The sequence below is a fragment of the Vigna unguiculata genome, chromosome 3 (assembly GCF_004118075.2).
Source record: "Vigna unguiculata cultivar IT97K-499-35 chromosome 3, ASM411807v1, whole genome shotgun sequence".
Lineage (NCBI taxonomy): Eukaryota > Viridiplantae > Streptophyta > Magnoliopsida > Fabales > Fabaceae > Vigna > Vigna unguiculata.
The window spans coordinates 45,717,343-45,737,734 of record NC_040281.1 but is presented as its reverse complement, the minus strand read 5'-3'; the positions used below and the strand labels follow the sequence as shown (position 1 = coordinate 45,737,734).

At 30.9% G+C, this 20,392-nt stretch overlaps 2 protein-coding genes across 3 annotated transcripts; both read left to right on the top strand.

Annotated features, from left to right (window-relative positions):
- The first annotated feature begins 8,568 nt into the window (after positions 1 to 8,568).
- Positions 8,569 to 15,384, top strand: LOC114178220 (filament-like plant protein 7). 2 transcript variants are annotated; one of them, XM_028064004.1, is made up of 6 exons: positions 8,569 to 8,959; positions 9,543 to 9,734; positions 11,262 to 11,406; positions 11,547 to 14,109; positions 14,214 to 14,271; positions 14,586 to 15,384. In XM_028064004.1, the coding sequence occupies exons 2-6, from the start codon at positions 9,639 to 9,641 to the stop codon at positions 15,078 to 15,080; spliced, it is 3,357 nt and encodes a 1,118-aa protein (XP_027919805.1). In that variant the 5' UTR covers positions 8,569 to 8,959; positions 9,543 to 9,638; the 3' UTR covers positions 15,081 to 15,384. The 2 variants fall into 2 exon arrangements, with proteins under 2 accessions (XP_027919805.1, XP_027919804.1); XM_028064003.1 differs by having other exon boundaries at positions 8,570 to 8,959; positions 9,611 to 9,734.
- A 1,798-nt stretch (positions 15,385 to 17,182) lies between these two features.
- Positions 17,183 to 18,563, top strand: LOC114176017 (protein ENHANCED PSEUDOMONAS SUSCEPTIBILTY 1-like). Its single transcript, XM_028060910.1, has one exon. It carries the CDS (start codon positions 17,183 to 17,185, stop codon positions 18,503 to 18,505), a length of 1,323 nt encoding a protein of 440 aa, XP_027916711.1. The 3' UTR covers positions 18,506 to 18,563.
- The last annotated feature ends 1,829 nt before the right edge of the window (positions 18,564 to 20,392 follow it).

Genomic DNA, 20,392 nt, shown 5'->3' with positions numbered 1-20,392 from the left:
GAGCGAGGGGCTGGGCGAGACAATATGTGGTTTGGTTACTTGGTTGCCTTTGTATGATTGGTAATGGTTTGGGTATGCTTGCTAGGTTGAGATATACATATACATACATACATACATATATATATATATATATATATATATATATATATATATATAATGGACTGCCATGTATGTGTGACAAAATTCATGAAATGTATGATGGATATCATGGAAACTTGGCATGTGAAATTAATGAGTGAGTTGGAATTTACGAGACATGGTAATGATATGAGATGAGGCCTTATACTCATGGGGTGGTAATGATCAGTGGTATGGATTCAACATGTGGTACGAATGAGGTATTATATTTTTAGAGGTTGACATGGAATTTGTAAGCATGATTGGTATTCTCTCATTGTGGATTTATGATTGTTGGGTTCGTGTCAGTGTGTAATTCCTTGGAGCCTCTAGGTGAGACTTCTGGGGTTGCGCTTCAGTGGTCGGGACGTAATTCCATGGCCCTTGCTAGTGGGTGTCTATGGTGGTGCCCCATCTGTATAACTAGGTAAGGTTTCAAGGTAAGGTTGTATCCTGACGCTCTAAGGGGTCGGTTAGTCTCATCTAGAGCGGACTGACTCTTGTGGTGAAAGTAGCATGAGGCCTGAAATTCATTAAGGGCTAACCATGTGGTGAGGGAAAACGGATTCATTGTAACACTTGTGACACATAACTCGGGGGTGAGCAACTCGGGGGTGAGCAGAGGTATCCACCACAAGTGCAAGCAACTGCTGAATCCGACCAGGTTATACGTATCCGGATGAGTCGAGTCGTAGTGTATTGATTGAGAGTCATAATATGCTTGGTTGTTGTATGGATATTGAATGGTGAAAATATATTCGATTGTATGATAAAAATGTTGTTGGCTCTAGCTTACTCGGTTTGTTGTATGGTTGTCTTGTATGTGGCTCTTCTTTCTTGCGATGATCATCAATTTGATTGATGGGAGCAGATAGGCGAGGTTCTCGTGATCAGCAAGGAAATGGCAATTCCGCTGCTTAGCCATCTGGGCTGGATTTTTTTTTCTTCATGGTTTCTTTAGGGCTATGGTCCATGTATTGTTTTATGCTTTAATACTCTACTCTCTTTTGTTAAACTTGTATCTGGTTTCCCGTTGGCATCATGGTGTGTCCAGGTTGTAGGAGTTGTCTTAAGGATCCCAGGACTACGCTACAGTACTATTTTTGTGTAATGTTTCATTTAATTTTGTTTAATAGTTAAATGGAACGTTACAACCATATTTTAATTTTTCGACATATTTTTTCAACCAATATAATAATATCTCGACATAAAAAAAAGTATCTATATATTGAAAGTGAAAAACCACTCTTAAAGAATCTTCAGTCCAATCCAATTAAAATGAGTTGGTGGTGCAATTTGAAAATTTGCATTATGTGGATATGCGAAAGTCATAATAGTCTTTCTTTTTTATCTTTTCCTATTTGCTATCATATTTTCAATAATATGTTTCTTTGGCACACAATTATATTTCACTTAAATAAGTAAGACAAATAAATTTTGTAAATTTTACAGTTTTTTTTTCTCTCCTTACATACATATTCGTATATATATATATATATATATATATATATATATATATATATATATATATATTGTAATTTGTATTATTACAAAATTTTGTATAAATCTTTTGATGAAGTTATAATATAGTTGATAATTTAATTTTTACTGTGTTACATTAAGTCATATGGTCTTGAATTTAATTTTGGTATAAATCAAATGTCTTTCCAAAAGAAATCAGAGTAATTTATTTTTATAAATAATAACCATTATTTGTAGGGTATTAGAAATACGATTAACAACAGATTTTTTTTTAAAAAAAAAAAAGATATGCTTTTTATTACTGTATTTGTTTTTTTGTCAAAACTAATTTTAAACCTATTATTTCAGTTTAACGAATCATTTCTTCTCTTTCACTAATTTTGTTAATGGAAAAGCCTTATAAGGATACAAAATCTTATATTTTAAAAAATTAATTAGAAGACTAATTTCATCAGTTTAGAAAACATAGCCTAAGATTAAGTTTTGATAGAAAATGTAAGACCAGAAGCATAACTTTTCCTTTTTTTTTTATAGAAAATATATTATTCTTTACTAATTAAACTGATGAAATATGATTCTCCTATAATTATATTAGTCAAAATCTCTGCAAATTATGCATAGCATGATTACGTCTCTTTTGTAGATCATTCTGTTGTATATAAATATTCATTTTCAATGTATAATAAGATACACACTCAAAAACATCTCTCTTTCTTACATGGTGCACCTCTAACATCCCTAATAAAAAAATTTATTTGTGAATTTCTTAATGAATACCAAGAAGTTATTAGAGTGGAAACAACCTGGACTCACATCCTTTTGTTGGTTGTAGGTAAACTCTAACCACTCAATACATGAGGCAGATTAGGGTCCACAAGTCCACATTATCACTCAATTATTATCAAAATCGCCATTAATGTTAAAGCTAAGAATAATAAAGTTCGGACAGAAGAATGCTAAGAGTAAAGCCAAAGTCTTTGGTTATATAAAGCAATGCATTCTATCCTTAATTAATTAGTTGAATCTTCATGCACCATTAATTAATAACCACTCCTTTTCTTCTTCCTCATAATCATTTCATTTAGCAAACGTTTTATGATACTAGCTAATAAAATGAAAGTTATCCTTTTTTATAACAAATATTATTGATTTTTTTTATCCATAATGTTAATTGTTACTAGTAGTTAGTCAAGGAATTAAACCCTCAATTTTCTTTTATCTTATTTTTTTTATTTTATCACTAAATCGATCTTATATCTCAAAATAGTAATGATCTAATTTACCATAATTTGCATATTTCAAATAAAGTTTTCTGTTAATGATAATGTTAGCCTCACTTACATCATGACTGAGACAGTGTTAAAAGAGACAACGACCTGCTATCTTCCAGTCCGTTGGATGAAAGCAAAATAAGATCACCTAATGCAATGGAGTTTTATTTTATCTCTGTGCTGACAATGTTTTACACACAGGATCAATTCAAAATTATTGGTAGTGTAGTTTTTAAGTAAAGATTATAACAAAGAATAAACTTATTATATTTAAAATTTTATTGATCAATAAAAATGTTGTGATGTATTATGAATACTATTTATTATTTATTTTAAAATTTTGTATAATTTGATTCTGCATATAAAAATGTGGTACTAAACCCAAGAAAATCTCATGAACTCATTGACAACCAATGACCCACGAATCTTGCCCACGCAGAAGCCTGCAGAGCTCGAGATTCTCAGAAACAGTGTCAGTGAGGGATCCATATATAATGCCAAATAATTATTATTACATGTAATCTTTTATTTCTCATTAACATATCTTTTATTTATTATTTATTTTACCTTTTATATATTTAACATTTTAGATGTAGTTTATAACTTTAAGAGTTAAATATATTTTTATTTTTTAAATAAAATTTATTTTTATTTTTATTTTAAATTTCAATATATTTTGATTATTAAGTTTAAAATGTAAATGTATATACTTCTTTTTTAACCTAAAACTATTAATTTTTCTGATAGACTTATTAAATTGTGTTTGGATTGATATTTGAACTTTGAACTTAGAAATTAGATATTAGATATGTCAAGAAAAAAATATAAGTAACGACATATCAACAAAATGTAATACAATTAAATTAAAATAATTATATATATTATTTTTTAAATTTATTGTCAAATATTTTTAATTTATTCTCCAATATCACATTATTTAAACATACATAAGAAGTGAAGGTATAAAAAATTAAAGCAAAAATATCTTTTAAACAAAAAACTATATACAAAATATATTTACATCCATATATAAAGAATATTATTTCTAACTAACTTAAACACAGGCGTTATCGCGCATGTATGTACGCATTTTTTTGAATTATATTAATAATTGATGATATTGTAATGTTATTAAGTTAATAAACAAAATAAAAATAAAATAAAATGTATGGAAGAAATATGAGAAAAATAATTGTTGATAAATAGTATGAGAAAAAAAATAAGAAAGAGATAAGTAAATAGTTTTATAAAAACTTGTAAAAGTAACCGTTAATTTTTAAAAATTTAATAAATAATTAAATTGTAAAGGGTAAAATTGAAATTATGAAATGTGGGCACAAAAGAGGGAATCCCCTTTATATATAGTTATAAATGACCTCTTAATAACCGTTTTTAGTGTACATGTTTCACGGTCGATCTAATCCTTATTAATATAAATTATTTTATTAATTACTTTATTAAATATATTATCCTCTAAATTTTGTATCTAAATTTTTACAATTATATTTTAATAATATATTATTTTTATAAATTTAATAAAAAAAATGATTTAATAATATTTAGAATAAATAATTTTTTATCTTTCTATAATTGTAAGATAAAAATAAACAAATACGAATGCATATATTTCCACTTATAATTAGAGATTTTTACGGATAAATTGTGCAACTCGTAAGATATTGTAAATGAACATTTGTAGTTAATGGGTACGAGTATTCTTTATATTCGCATGATGTTAATAAAATGGATACATGTATCATAATATTTGTATTTATAGATACTCATACTCACTATACTTTAATTTAAATTAAAAAAATATAATTAAAATATTAATATATTGGTTTTGATTACATATATCAATTAATTTAAAAAAAAAAAATTTATTTGTAAATTATCATTCATACAATTATTTAAATATGTGTGAAATTCATGAATGATATGTATTATATTTTATTTAAATTTATAATTAAAATATATCGATAATTTTTAAATTTTTTTTATAAATATATAAATATTAAAAATATATGTTAACACTACATTACAAATAACCGGATATATGAAAGGGTACGAAGCATAAATGAGTCCAAATCAATTATGATTTATGAGGGGCATGTTGTGGATTGGTGAGAGGTTGTGGTCCTTTTACACCGTTACACTTACCATGTCATTAATTGTATAGTACACGTAATATTGATTTTATCTAACACGTGTATTAAAAGCACAATGATTATTATCTTTTAAATTATATATTTAAAAAATATTTTTTAGATGGATAAATAATGTTTGAAAATTAACTTAAAGAAATAAAAGGAAATCGTGTTGTTTTAATGAAGAAGTGAAGAAGTAAAGAAGTAAAGAAGTAATGTATGAATATATGACTTTACTTTTTAGAAGTCATATATATATATATATATATATATATATATATATATATATATATATATATATATATATATATATATATATATATATATATATAAACATTTATTTTATACATATTGAAGTTGTGCAAACATTATATTTTTTTACTTATATTTTATTAATGTAATTAATAACTCGTAAAATATTTGTTAATAATAAACATACTTAAAAAAATATAAATAAATTAGTTTTGTCATATAAATACATTTTATATTCTCTAAACAAAATTATTATTCCATAATTATAATAATATTTTTTTTAAATAATTAATTTTTATTAAATTTTTGAAGTGCTTTAATTTATTTTAAAGTTATTTATACTCTTAATATCGAACTCAACACGGAAGAAAAAGGAAAAATAAGTGAAGGTATGATTTGAAAGAAATAAGATATTTTTATTTAGAAAAGGTATAAACATTCTAAATATATTACGTTGTTATAGCATTACGTAGTAGTAAACATTGTTCATAATATACTTATAACACGATTTTAGTACAAATTACGGTCCATTCAAATTGTATTTCAAAAAGACAGTATAAAAGAAATTTTAAAATGCTCCAATTTTTAGTGACCATAATTGATAATTTCTTCAAAAGATTATATACATGATCACCTTTGATAACCACTACTTCAAACCTTTATTGACCTTCCTTAGCTCTCGTGTTACAATTACTACTTGTGTTTTCCTCTACTCAGGTATTATCAAAGGTATTATCAAATGATAATTACGTAAGAAAAAAAAAAACAAGCATAAAGTGTTTTAAAAGTGTATACACATTAAAATAATTAAATACTTTTACCTAAGATACAATCAACCCTTAGCTCAACTTTTATCATCCCTCCACATATTTCAATCCTACAACTCATTCAACAAGAAATTAATTATATAAATCATTAAAAAAAATGCAAGTAGTTCACATTTATCAAATCAAATCTAGAGTACAATTATGCATCATGGTCATAATAAAATATCACACACATATATGTATATACATATTAAAAGTTAGGGACCATTACCATAATAAGGAATTTATCATACAATTAAATTTATTTATTATTTTAACAACTATATTTATCTCAAACAATCACAACAGTTTCATATCACTTTCAGAGGTCTTCAAAGTCATCATACATTAGATACAATTTCAAAAGGACTCGATTATTGACTAAAATCCAAGACAATACACATGTTCTATTCACCCTCACTTTTCAAGGGTTTTCATCATCCCATGGCCACTTCTCATATTCCCGAATAATAGGATAAATCACTTACTATAAATTTAGTTATGATTTGCTAAAACCATGGATAAGGACATTCTTCAACTCTCAGCATAAGTATCTTCCTCTCTATGAAGTTAATACTTAGTAAAGTTAGAATAGTCTTAACCTAATTCTTACATTAATACAAACATAAACCATCAACAATAGAATTCCAACCTTGGAACTACTACATTCGCATGATGAATTATTAATACCACAATTGAAGAAACAATTCTTACTCAACCGAAGAATACACAATCATTTTCATAATTCATACATATTTATCTATCATAATAGTACCAATATAGCAAGAGAATCATAAGGAAACATCAAAATCACTAAAATAAACATTGCACACAGTGGCGTTCGATGATATCAAAAGGACACCCAATGCCAATGCATCAAAAGAGAATATGAATATCTACTTTATTCAATTAATTCTTAATTGGTACTCTTTACTTTCTTTTATAAATTCCAAATGGTTTCAAAGGTACCATTAATAATTAGTTGTGCAAATTTGATCTTCTAATTCAATCTTCTCCCAAATATCCAATCAATAGAAACACACACAATCAAGGTAGCACAAACATTCTATTTAATCAACCAGTTACAATCAAAATAAAATCTCCATAACACTTACAATTTCAACATGTATTCAGATCAATAGATATATAAATTTCAAACAATTAAAATCAAACAACACAAAAGCTAACTTCCCTTACCTTTATAAAGATTTTTCACTGCATTTTCCCTACACAACTTCAAAATATACAATTGTTATATTTACACAAACAAAAGTCCGATCAATGATAAGCATATGGTTTCATGATCACAACAAATAGAAATCCATCTAGAGAGTACAAAAAATACATTTAACTGAAAGAAAATAACATGTAGGAAGCTTTAATGGAAAATGGGATAGAAATTGAACTTACTCAAAAGATGATATTAATTTGTCTAAATGTTTCTTAACTCTTCAATTTCAACATGATATAGTTAGATTTAAGAAAAAAAATGAGAAATGAAGAATAGATTTGAGAAAAAATGAGAAATGAAGAAGAAATTGGAAGAGAAAAAAGAAGAGATCAAGAGGAAACCTACATAAGAGAGATTAAACATATTTATAAGTGTTTCCTTATACCTCTTTCATTTACTTTATTATTCTTTTATTATAATTTTCTCTTTATTGTTATTTTTTCTTTACTAGGAACGTTACAAAAAATATACATACAATTTTTAAAAAATAAATTAAATCACTAAAATATTTAATAAGAATTTAACTGTTTGAAAAAAAAATCCACAATTTTAATTACAAATTAACATTTTTTGGTTTAGAAAACAGAGATTTTATTTATACAATAAACTTACATAATTATGCATTTTTATGTCATTTACCAGGTACGGACTAATAGATTAACTAATTACCAAATAGTTATAGTTTAGTATATTAGTTTATCTAAAAACTTATACATTATATGCTTATTAATGAACCACCAATTTATTAACTAAAATATACTAATATTGTCAAACACACTCATATATTATATATTATTATGGTGATCACACTGACTTATAAATTAATTAAATAAACTAATGGTTAACTTATTTACTTTATCAATTGTTTCATAAAAAAATCATTTAAGTTGGTTAAATATATTATATAAAATTAATATATATTTATTGCTCTTTTATTTTTATAAAAAATAAATGTAAATATTAAAAATTATTAAAAATTAATTTATTCAATATATAAACTAATTTATAGATTCAAAAAAATAAATTTTAAATCGTTTACAAGTTAATATTAATTGTAACAGAATATTTGATTTTCACAAAACTTATAATTTCTACAAATGCAAGATATTTTATTTTAACCAAATTAACTGCATAACCCCCAGTTGAATAATGGGTGTTGGTAGTACACGTGTATCTGAGACTTCTCGTCTTTTGTTACTAATTTTCCCCACATATAAAAGTATCCCAGTCCTCGATTCTCGTGTTGGCAGATCCAATAAAAGCACCAAGCCGACACTTTTCTCTCTCTTCTCCTTCTTCCTTATTTTTTCTGTCATTTTCTCTTCACTCCCCTATCTTTTCACTTCTTCCCCTTTTTTCTCCCTCACCAAACACTTTCTCTCACTCTACAAAGAAAGCTGAGCTGGTTGTGGGTGTTATGGTCGCTTCACACTCTCACTCCTCCACTCTCCGCTGGTGAGAGATCACACATCATGCGCATTTCCCTTCCAACTCTTGATGTCTCAACCTTCAAACACTCCTCAACTATCCTAACTCATTCTTATTTCCACGCTTCTGATTCCACTCCACCACACTGTATTGCAGTTCAGTTATCCCCCTTTTAACTTTTTGGATCATCCATTCCATGCACATCCTCAAACTTTGTCCATAGAGGTCAGAAACCTCCTAACACACCTTTCTTAGACATGGCAATATAAATATAGATACACACACATATGGCACAAAATATCTGTTTTTGTTCTTATTTTCCTAAACTTTTTTGTTTACAGCAAAATGAGTTTGTATATCTTGTCTGGTTTGTTCTCTCAGTGGGAAAGGGGGAAACAGCATTTTTCTCGTGATTTTCTGCTGCATGCGAATTTTTTGTCGGCTGATATGGTTTATGTCTTATGTTTTGTCATGTTTGTATAAACAGAAAACTGTGATGGATTTATGTCTTATGGAATGTACGAATTTGTATGTTGTGATTGTAAGTTTCTGGCTGAACACTAGGCTAGTACATATCGAGGTTACTAAAAATATTTCCATGGTGATTAAGTTTTATACTCTGCAGTCATGTTGTGACAATATACTCGCAAGTTTAATTTAATTTCTTTTGGGAATAATCTTGATATACAGTGTGTCTCTGTGGAGATCATAAATCTATTCATAATAAAAGTACTTAAAAAATCTTGATTATTTTGTACTGAATTTTATACTTAATTTTTGTTAACTGGGATCCTTGTTCTGTTTTAAGATGAACTTATCCTTCAAGATAGACTTACAGTAGCACACTTCCTTTCCACTGGCCTTGACTTGGTGTAGGTTCCTCCCTGCTAAAGCTTTTAGTATTATGGATCAAAAAACGTGGCTTTGGAGAAAAAAATCCTCAGAAAAGACAATTATAGCAGCTGACAACACGGATCTCACTTCAAAAGAAAATGAGGAGGTGATTTAACTTTGTCAGCATTAATTATTCGTTATGTTCAATATCATGATTAAGCTGGCTTCTTGCAATTTGCAACCTTGTCTATTCGTCACTTGTCTTACTCCTATTTACGAGTATTTTCATTAATTAACCTTTTATCCTTATTAATAAGAATAATAATCTAGTTTTTTTTTCCTGTGCATTTTGTTCTGAAATATTATGATTATAAAATTGGCAATATAATTCTGGTTGTATCTACTCATCAGACTTTGAGGACTATTTGAACTTTAGTTTTTGCCTTTTTTGGCACATAAGGAAAAGTAAACAAGGGGAAAAAAAAGAAGGACCATTTATCCCGAGAGAAAATGAAATTATTTCTCCAACGCAAAGCCCACCACATAACTGTAGGGACTAAAGACAACTCACTAAACGAGAGGATTTGGATAATCCACAAATTGACACTATTAGTTGTAAATTTTAAGGATATTTATTGAATCTATTCCTGATCTAAGCCAAAGTTCTTTTGTATGAGGGCAGTCACAAGCGATTAAAGAATGTCTTCAATAGGTCAGGACATCTGGGACAGCCAGCAGAGATAGCTAAGTTACATTGAAGCCTTTTAGCATTAGTAGGAAGTGGCAAAAAAAGGATCTATAAGCACAAATAGGTTGATGGTGATGAATATATGTCAGAAGCATGTCCAATCGAGGCTAAATGATCCGTTCTTTGAGGATTAATTGTAATTGTAATGTTGGCAATAATTTGAATAGTAGAGTTAGGAGGCAAAGTATGAACTCCTCTGAAGTCCCAATTTCTTTCCTTCCAAATATCAGCAATGTGAACAAAATGGACTTGGTGAGCTAATGGGCCCATCCCTGTCAAGTCATCAAAGAACAAAGCCGAGGTCCCAGACCCCAGTTTGGGAATGAATCCCTGACGCAGATAACAAACAGCCTTTAGAATATTCAGCGAGATATAAGAGACATTCCTCCATGGAAAGAATAGAAGTGTAGCATATTTTTCACTTTTATAGTAATATAACAAAATAGTAATAATAATATATAAGTGAGTATAAACTTTACCGTATTAAGTTGTTTTTATAAAATTAAGTTAAGCTTAAATTCCATTCTCTTAAAATAGTAGTAGAGCTTGTAAGTGTTTATTCTAGCGAGATTTATTGAGCCTATTGTATCACTCGTTATTATGACCCCCTCTGTTCTTAAGGACGTTCAATATCCTTGGCATGATGTATTGGAGATCTCATATCATCTGATGATATGACTATTACTTTGATCCAAGGCTTATCCTCCAAATTAATAAGTTGCGTAATGAGTTTTCCTAGATGAGAAATACTGACCAAGAGGGATTCCCCTCATCTCTTAGCCATCATGAATTTTTGGCTCAATGATCTCCTTCCAACAAACTGAATTCCAACCGCTATGTACACTGTCTTTATGCCAGAGGAAGTTTCTGCAAAGTTTTTGCTTTATTTATTGATATGAATGGTAGTTTATCATATTTAACCTTTTTTTTTTAATTTTATTTTAGGTACAGGCACTTGTAGCTGATAAAGAAGAATTAGAGAAGGACTTGAAAAGATTAAATAACAAGCTTGATTCAGCACTTTCTGACTGTAATGCAAAAAATGAACTGGTGAAGAAACAAACAAAAGTTGCACAAGAAGCAATGGCAGGTAGCATTCTTTAATATCTTTGTGTGTGTATTCAGTATCATTAGCTTGAAATGTGGGATTTGAAAAGCAGATAAATAGCTGCATATTTAAATTGTTTTAGTGTAATTTTATGAATCTCTAATAACTTCTTGCTTTTGAAGGTTTGAAGAAGGCAGAAACTGAAGTGTTGTCTATGAAGCAAGATCTGGATGAAGCTTTGCAGCAGCGTATAGTTTATGAAGAGAGAGTAGCTCATTTGGATGGAGCTCTGAAGGAATGTATGCAGCAGTTACGATTTGTTCGAGAAGAACAAGAGCAAAGGATTCATGATGCTGTGATGAAGGCTTCAAGAGAATTTGAAAAGGAGCGCATGGTTTTGGAGGAGCAGTTATCCGAGACAAGTAAAAGGCTTGCAAAAGCTGAGATCGATAATTCTCATCTTAATAAATCCATATTTGCAAGAGAAAATTTGATTCAAGAACTGAAAAGACAATTGACTCAAGCTGAGGCAGACCATGGTGCACTCATGAGTAGATTAGAGTCCATGGAGAAAGATAATACCTCTCTGACATATGAGGTTCGTGTGCTTGAGAAGGAACTTGAGATCCGGAATGAGGAGAGGGAATTTAGTCGTCGGACAGCTGAGGCTTCTCATAAGCAGCAATTAGAGAGTACAAAAAAAATTGCCAAGTTAGAATTAGAATGTCAGAGGCTGCGCCTTCTGGTTCGGAAACGGTTACCAGGTCCTGCTGCCCTGGCAAAAATGAAAAATGAGGTTGAAATGTTGGGACGGGATTCATTTGAAATAAGGAGGAGCAAATTGAGCACAAACAGTTTGATGGTTGAATCTTCAGTTGACACTTCTCCTGAGACTCCCATTAGAAGAATCAATACTCTGACAGAGCAATTATGTGCTGTGGAAGAAGAAAACAAGGTTTTAAAAGAATCCCTAAATAGGAAAATGAATGAGCTTCAATTCTCAAGAGTAATGCTTTCTCGCACAGCTTCCAAACTTTTGCATCTTGAATCGCAGACTGAAGAATTATCTAAAGGACTTGTAAGTGTGGAACATCATAGAAGTAACCTTGCATCACAGGAGTTCTCTGTTACATCATTCTCTGATGCTGGCAGTGATGACAAGGCTAGTTGTGCGGAGTCCTGGGCTTCTGCATTGATTTCAGAATTGGATCACTTTAGAAGTGGAAAGCAGAAGGAACCGTTGTCATGCAAAAGTGTCGGAGCTTCAGACATAAATCTTATGGATGACTTTGTTGAAATGGAAAAATTAGCAGTGGTCTCTGTTGAAAAAGCCACTCAAAGTCCATCCGCTTCTTTGAAAGCTGTTACTGAGATCAATAGCTTCTCAGAGACTGGGACAAAGGAGAGCACTTCTGAAGAAGGTAAGGAGATCATTCCAGTGCCTGATCACATTTTGTCTGGGACAACCGAGACCACCTCAGAAGTAGTAGGTATGGAGATCATTCCAGTGTCTGATCTCATTTCAGACCTCTCAAAGTCAAATAAGAACAGTTGCTCCATTGACATATTTAAGGGCATTGTTCCTGGTTGGCTTCAGGATGTAGTAAAAATGGTCCTGGAACAAAACCATGTTACTCACAAAGGCCCTGATGATATACTTCATGATATTAGAGTAGCTTTGAGGCATGTGAACGAATTCGATCTGTGTGACTTTGATTCAAGCAGAGGCTCGGTTCATATTGACACAATGAATCCTCCCCAATGTATTCATTGCATCTCTTGTTCCAATACTTTGGTGGTTAATCCATCCGGTGGTGAAAATAATGCTGACATCTTGTCAATAAAGAGAATCGAACCACATTCTCAGGAAGATCTGAGTAAATCAATTGGAAAGATAATTGAAATTGTTGAAAGAATCCTGCCAGCTGTGGATTATGATAGTTCAGATTCCTTGCAGAAAGGAGACAGGGATATCCTTTCCTACAAGAATCTAGGAATGCCAACAGGCTACATGGTCCGTGTTTTCCAGTGGAAAACATCTGAACTCAGTAAAGTCATAGAGCAATTTCTACATGTGTGTTATGATTTACTCGGTGGCAAGATCGATTGTGGAAATTTTGCAAAAGAACTAACAACATCATTGGATTGGATCATGAACCACTGCTTTTCACTTCAGGATGTTTCTAGTATGAGGGATGCTATCAAGAAACAATTTGATTGGGATGAAACACGTAGTGAAGGTGAAACAGAGAATGAGCTGACAAGTCATTTGGCAGAGAAAGACAAGTTGCATCTTCCTAGAGAAAACTTGTCATCACTGCCTCAAGTGACTACTTCATGTGGTCATGATCTTCAGAAAGGAGAGATATGTTATAATGAGAAAGAATTTACAGATATTAAAGATAAATTAATCAGTGCTGAATCTCAAAAGGAAGTCTTGGAAAGGAAGCTTCAATCAGCTACCGATAGGATTGAATCCTTAATGAATCAAATCCAGGAATCAGAGAAAACTGTTGACAGCTTGAGATTGGAGATACAATCCTTTAAAGAATCCAATGGAAAACTTGAGAATGAAATAAAAGATCAGAAACTGATAAGTTCAAATCTTGATTCACAGCATACAGAAGCAGAATTAAAAGCGGCTCATAACAAGGTTTTTGCTTTAGAATTGGAACTGGAGAATAAGAACAGCAATTGTGAAGAATTAGAGGCCAAATGTCTTGAATTGCAGCTCCAGCTTGAAAGGTATGAATTGCCCTCATATATTTGTTTCTGTTCAATATGCTTTTTGAACGTATGGTTTTTAATTTATAATTGTGGATTGTCACGTATCGAATTAATGTTCTCAGCATGTCAAAGGAGTGCTCAAAACATGATATTGTTGACAAAGATAAGCCACTGCGTAATGTAAGTTCATCTCATTCCAGTCCTTTTTCTTGTTGATTCATAGTCACATTACTGGTTCCTGTGTAATTTTTAAGAATATTTAATCAAGAGAAACCATGATTCCTCAAAGAACAAAGTTAGCACTTCAAGTTCAACTTTAATTTACGAGAGAAATTTCATTCATTTTACATCTTTTTGCTTCTCCAACCAGCGTTTGTTGAAAACTTTATCCAAGGTGGGTCTTATTCTGTGTATTATGAATTTATTACCTGTGCGAATTCAATTCTGTTGTGCTTGTGTTGGTATTGAGTTGAGGAGTCGCATCAATCTCACAGGATTGGGAGATAACAGCTGCTTCAGAAAAGCTGGCAGAGTGTCAAGAAACTATCCTTAATCTTGGAAAACAGTTGAAAGCAATGGCTGCACCAAAAGATGCATCCCTTTTTGACAGTGTTGTCGCAACCCAATTTAATACAGTTACTGATAATGCCGCCGCCACCACCGTCACCACCACAAATAATGTAGATCCAAGTCCTACTCATCCAAAGGTCATAAAAGTGAAAACTCGTTCTCTACTTGATCAGATGCTAGCTGATGATTCTAAAGCCCAGATTCCTAAAGCAAGTGATGGCAACTCCAACCTCATCATTCCTGGCGTTATAGAACCCCTAGAAAAGATTTTAGTTTTGAACGGTGTTAAAGGCCATGAAGACAGAAGTATTGATAATTCTTTGGCCATTGTACCTGCCAAGAAACCAGGAAGTGGAAGCTTGTGGAGGAAGTTATTGAGGAGAAAGAAGAGAAGTGCCAGCATGAAAACATCGTTCTAGTTGAACACATGAAATGTTGATACATGATAGATTGTAGAGTTGTTCAGTACTGTACTCTGCCATAAGAAGGAAATAATATTTCGTTTTGATATTTTATTAAAGGGAGTTGATTGGTGTTTGTGTGTTTTACTTTTGATTACACGCATGAAAACTGACAACCTGAAGTTGTTCTTGCTGTGAGAAGCACCCACCACACACGTTGCTACGGTGTTGTGAGAATTCCCTTTAAATGACAGTTACAAGTTTTGTGACATTGTCCTTACTGTAAATTGATTATCAGTGAAACATGTTCGTCTGTAGTTCATCTATTTTCCTTTTTGAACTGCTTCAATTCAACGTCAAAAGGAGTTTGCACTCATATAAAATATTAATATAAATTATCATTAAAGAAGAGGTTAATTTGTACAATATAAAGTCAAAATTGACACCGGAGTTTAATTCTTTGGAAGGAACAATAATTAATTAACTTTTTCTTACTTTTGAATAAAGCAGAGAATGTCTGGGAACCACGAAAAAAGACGCATCCCCTGCTCGTGTTTTTCTAACTTCATGTTGGAATTGGTTTTCTAGTATCTGCAGTGAGCATTTTGATGTCATGGGATTAACAGGTCGAAAATGTTCACGCCTGCTCTAGTTGAAAATGTTTTTTTTCGGAAGTTTTCAAATTTGTTTTAGTTGGAAGAAGTCAAGATTATTACATTTTGTTAACTGTTTGATATAAAAACTTCAAATTCAAATATGTGATGCTCTACTACACTACTCTCTCCGAGATAATGGAATAGAATGATGGTTTTATTTTTTAAGCTTGATTTTGAATCTGGGTTTTAATTTGTGTTAAATGATGTGGAAGTAATTTTTCAATAAATAATGACATTTTGATCTATTTTTTTTATCATTTTTCACCAACAACTTGAATGATTTATTTTAATGTTGGTGAGTGATGTGATGTGATAATGTAAGGGTGACTGAAGTAGTGGGTTAAAATATCTTTGAACAAATATATGTAAAAAAGTTAGAATTAAATATGTTTTTGTCCTTCAACTTTGGAGTTAAAATTGAAATTATTCATTTTTTGAAATTTTGACCCAAGTTGGTTTTCTAACTTTAGACATGATGAATTTAGTCATTTTAACTAAATTTTGTTAAATTTATTTTATGTTTCAAAAGCGTTTTATGATAACATTTGAATTTTTAGTTTTTTTTTACACTATTTGACATATTATTGTTTGACATATTATCGTTTCAATGTTTATTTAAAAACTTAACAAAATTTAGTTTAAAATAATAAATTCACGCATTTATAAAAATAAGAGACTAAATTGGTCCAAATTTGTGAAAAATAAATAATTCTAATAAATTAAGGAAGTAAAAACATATTTAACCCAGCAAATTATTTTGAAGTATTTTAACCAAATTTTAAATGAATAATGTAATTTTAATGAATTAAAAGTCATTTATTATCATCAAGAGACCGCACTTGTAATAAAGAACATATAGATTATAATTTTCTTTCTCGCTAGTTAAATCAAAATGATCTTTTGATTAAAATTATTAGTACTTTTAACAAACTAAAATAAGATTTAATATATAAAAATGTGTTTCAAAAGGCTATTTTGCGATCACAGCAAGAATTCATGCATGCCTTGGATGTCAATATGAGAAATTTAAAAAGAAAAAAAAAAGATCTTATAAATGGATCACGAACTAACTAATATGAAACTAATTTTAGTCTAATTAAAATTTTAGAAATTAGTTATTTAGTATATGTTCTTTTTCAGTTATATATCACTGAACTTGCCAACACGATGTCGAACTTGAATTCAGATTTAAGTGCTGAGGTTGTGGAACATCCGAGAGAAGAGCATGAGTATATGTAATATGGTATGAATGCAGATTCGTAATCAGGTACCGATTCTCCGTAAGATTTGAAGATTTGATGGTTATCTGTTAATCGTTCTTCCGCTATCCACATAACCCAGGAGTTTTGTTCCACTTTTGTTTCTCTAACACGCTTTGACGGCGCCTCAATCAGAGACCTTGCTTTCGTATAAATAACCCAAACTACTCTTCTCTCCATCACATAACTCAACCGAGATTAACACATGGAAAACGTTCGAGTCATCTCCACCACCACAATCAAAGCAACCGTTCCCAATAACGCTAACCCTCATAAACTCGATTTAACTCCCTGGGATCTCCAATTCCTCCCTACTGAAACCATCCAAAAAGGCCTTCTTTTTCGCAACGTAAAACACACCCCATTCCAAATCCACCACCTCCAACACTCCCTTTCCTCCACTCTAGCATTCTTTCCACTCCTCGCAGGTCGTCTCGCCATACTCCGACATCATCACACCATTGTCTCATCCCACATCGTATGCAACAACGCTGGAGCACTCTTTGTCCACGCGGCTGCACCCAACACCACCGTTGCTCACATCCTGCAACCAAAATACGTTCCTCTCATTGTTTCCTCCTTCTTCTCAATCAATGGAGTTAAAAACTACGAGGGCACGTCGCAGCCATTGCTGGCAGTGCAAGTGACGGAGCTAGTCGACGGCATCTTCATCGCCCTAACAGTGAACCACGTCGTTGCTGACGGCAAGTCTTTGTGGCATTTCGTGAATTCCTGGGCTGAAATCTCACGTGGCTCCCTTCAAATATCCAAACTCCCTTCTCTCTACCGTTACTTCCCCGATGGCATTGACCACCCCATACACTTTCCCTTCACAGAGGAAGAAGAAAACCAACACTCCCCAAACCCCAAACCACTAGCTCCACATGAGAGGGTATTCCATTTCACGAAGGAAAAAATCGCGGAACTCAAATCAAAAGCTAATGCAGAGGCCAACAGCGACAGAATATCTTCTCTGCAAGCGCTTCTAACTCTCGTTTGGCGTTCTGTGACACGTTGCAAGCGCGTGGAGCCGCAAGAAAACGTGCATTATGTGTTGTTCATTGGCGTTTGGTCGAGGATGGATCCACCACTGGCAGAGGGTTATTTTGGAAACTCAGTTATAGCCACTGTTGTGAGCATGAAAGCCGGGAAATTATTGGAGGGTGGGCTTGGAAAGGGGGCTTTAGAGATGAACAAGGTGATTTCTTTGCACTCTGGTGAGAAGGTAAAGAAGCACTATGAATGTTGGGTGAGAAGGCCAAGGCTTTTAACATTACCGAGTGGCGTGGGTGGTAGTAATTACTTGATCACTAGCAGTTCCCCAAGGTTTAAGATATTAGATAACGATTTTGGTTGGGGAAAGGCTGAAGCAGTTCGAATTGGAGGTGGACAACATAAACGTAACGGCATGATTACTGTGTTTGGCGGCGCTGAAGAAGGGTCCATTGACATTGCAGCGAGCCTTCCTTATTTGATTTTGGAAGCCATGGGAAATGACGCAGAGTTCATGGATGTTGTGTCCAACTAATGGACAGGACAGAGCACAACCTTGGTTCAGTTCAGTCCACATAGGAAAATTTACTAAACTAGAGCAATTTGGACGAGGAAATCTAAAAGGAAGATTCATTTATTTGAAGAATTTGAGATTCTTTGTAATGAAATGTTTTGTATCGATAGAGAGATTAAAAAGCATTTAAAATGCATGCATTTTTATGAAGTATTTCAATTAGTTAAATTAGAGGAAATTCAAATATCCTATAGAAGGTGAAATTTGAAATTTTTCTTACTCAACCTCACAATCATGACAGGCTGGACTGGCCATACGATCCAAACGGATCGACTGACTTGACAACACAAACGGGTTGAGCTGGACCAACAACCCAGATGTCTGGATCATCGGATCGACCCAGCCTGTCCGGGTTTTCCGGTCGGCCCAGTCCGTCTAGGTCGTCGGGTCAGACCAATTCGGTTGGGTAGTCGGGTGGGTCAGCTCGGTCCATCTGGGTCGTCGAACCCGTTTTCAAATTTATCATGAACTCAAAACATAATCAGGTCTAAAGTAAATATTGTAAAAATTAAATTTTATCTCACAAGAAATTCATTTTTTCCAAACAAGAAATGGAAAAGTAAGGTATTTTAATTTTTTTATCTAAACAAGTTATTTATAAAATGAAGAAATTTTAATTACAAGCAATTTAAATACAAAATATTTTAATTTCTGAGCATTGTTGAAATGTTTCATCCAAACACAAAGTTAAATTAGATTTTATTAAATTAGGTATACTTTAAAAAAATTATTCATATAGATAAATTATGCCTCACGACTTTTGGAGAAGTTATATTCTTTAAATATTATTTTGTTTAACACAACTTCTAGGTTGATGTCAAAATTACATGAATACAACTTTGTTTTTATATTAATACTTTTTAAAATTACAGTATATTTATTAAATTAATTTAAAATTATAAAAGTACAATTAAATTTAATATAAGTTTTTATTTTATAAAATTAAATAATAAAGAATGGACTCTGCAAAGATACAAAATTTTAACCAGTTTTTTTCATTTTGAATTTTAAATTCAAAATTTGTTAGCATATATTTCAAATTTTATATATTCTTTTATTGTTGATAATATAAGTCTTTATTTAAAAAAGTAAATTTTCGTTATTTATTTTTGTAATGTGTAAATTTCAAATTGTAACATATTTCTTAAAATCGTTATACAAACGTAACTTATATGTTTTTTTTTCTATTTAGTAGTAAAAAAGTGTCCTATAGATAATTTAAAAATATATATAAAATAGACTAAATTGATATATCAACAATTTAAATAAAAAATATTATATATATATATATATAAATAATTATAATAATATAATAAATTTTGATAATATAAATATACTGTTCATTAGATATACTTTTTAATGGACCTTTTAATGCCTTTTAACAATTTTCACATATTTATAAAAGTTCACATTTATGATAAGAATAAATTTTGGAAAAGTTACTTTTACTTTTGTCAACATAATTGATTTATGGGAAGATGAAAAGTATGTATGTAAAAATGAAAGTTTTGAAAGATGTATAAACCTTCCTCAAAAAGTTACATAAAATTAAAAAAAAAAACTATGTAAATATTAAAATAGTCATTCATGCATTTAACCTATTAAACTTTAATAAAATTTTATTAGAGTGTTATCTTTATTTTAATTTGTTTTTGAAAAATTTAAAAATTTGGATTCCAACTTTAATATGCACTTATTATACAAATAAACTATAGTTTATGTTATTTCTTTATGATTTTCATTTACTTTCCTATTATAAATGTGAAATAGTAGATATTATGTAATGAAATAACATTAAATATTATGTTACTGTTTATGAGTTTTTAAACCATGTTCTCATTGCAACCT

Bases quoted from the DNA above. Each gene is read 5' to 3' on its own strand.
- LOC114178220 (XM_028064004.1), top strand. From the start codon at position 9,639: ATGGATCAAAAAACGTGGCTTTGGAGAAAAAAATCCTCAGAAAAGACA. The intron at 14,110-14,213 runs GTATGAATTGCC...TAATGTTCTCAG, and splicing joins TTGCAGCTCCAGCTTGAAAG to CATGTCAAAGGAGTGCTCAA. The intron at 14,272-14,585 runs GTAAGTTCATCT...TCAATCTCACAG, and splicing joins AAGATAAGCCACTGCGTAAT to GATTGGGAGATAACAGCTGC.
- LOC114176017 (XM_028060910.1), top strand. From the start codon at position 17,183: ATGGAAAACGTTCGAGTCATCTCCACCACCACAATCAAAGCAACCGTT.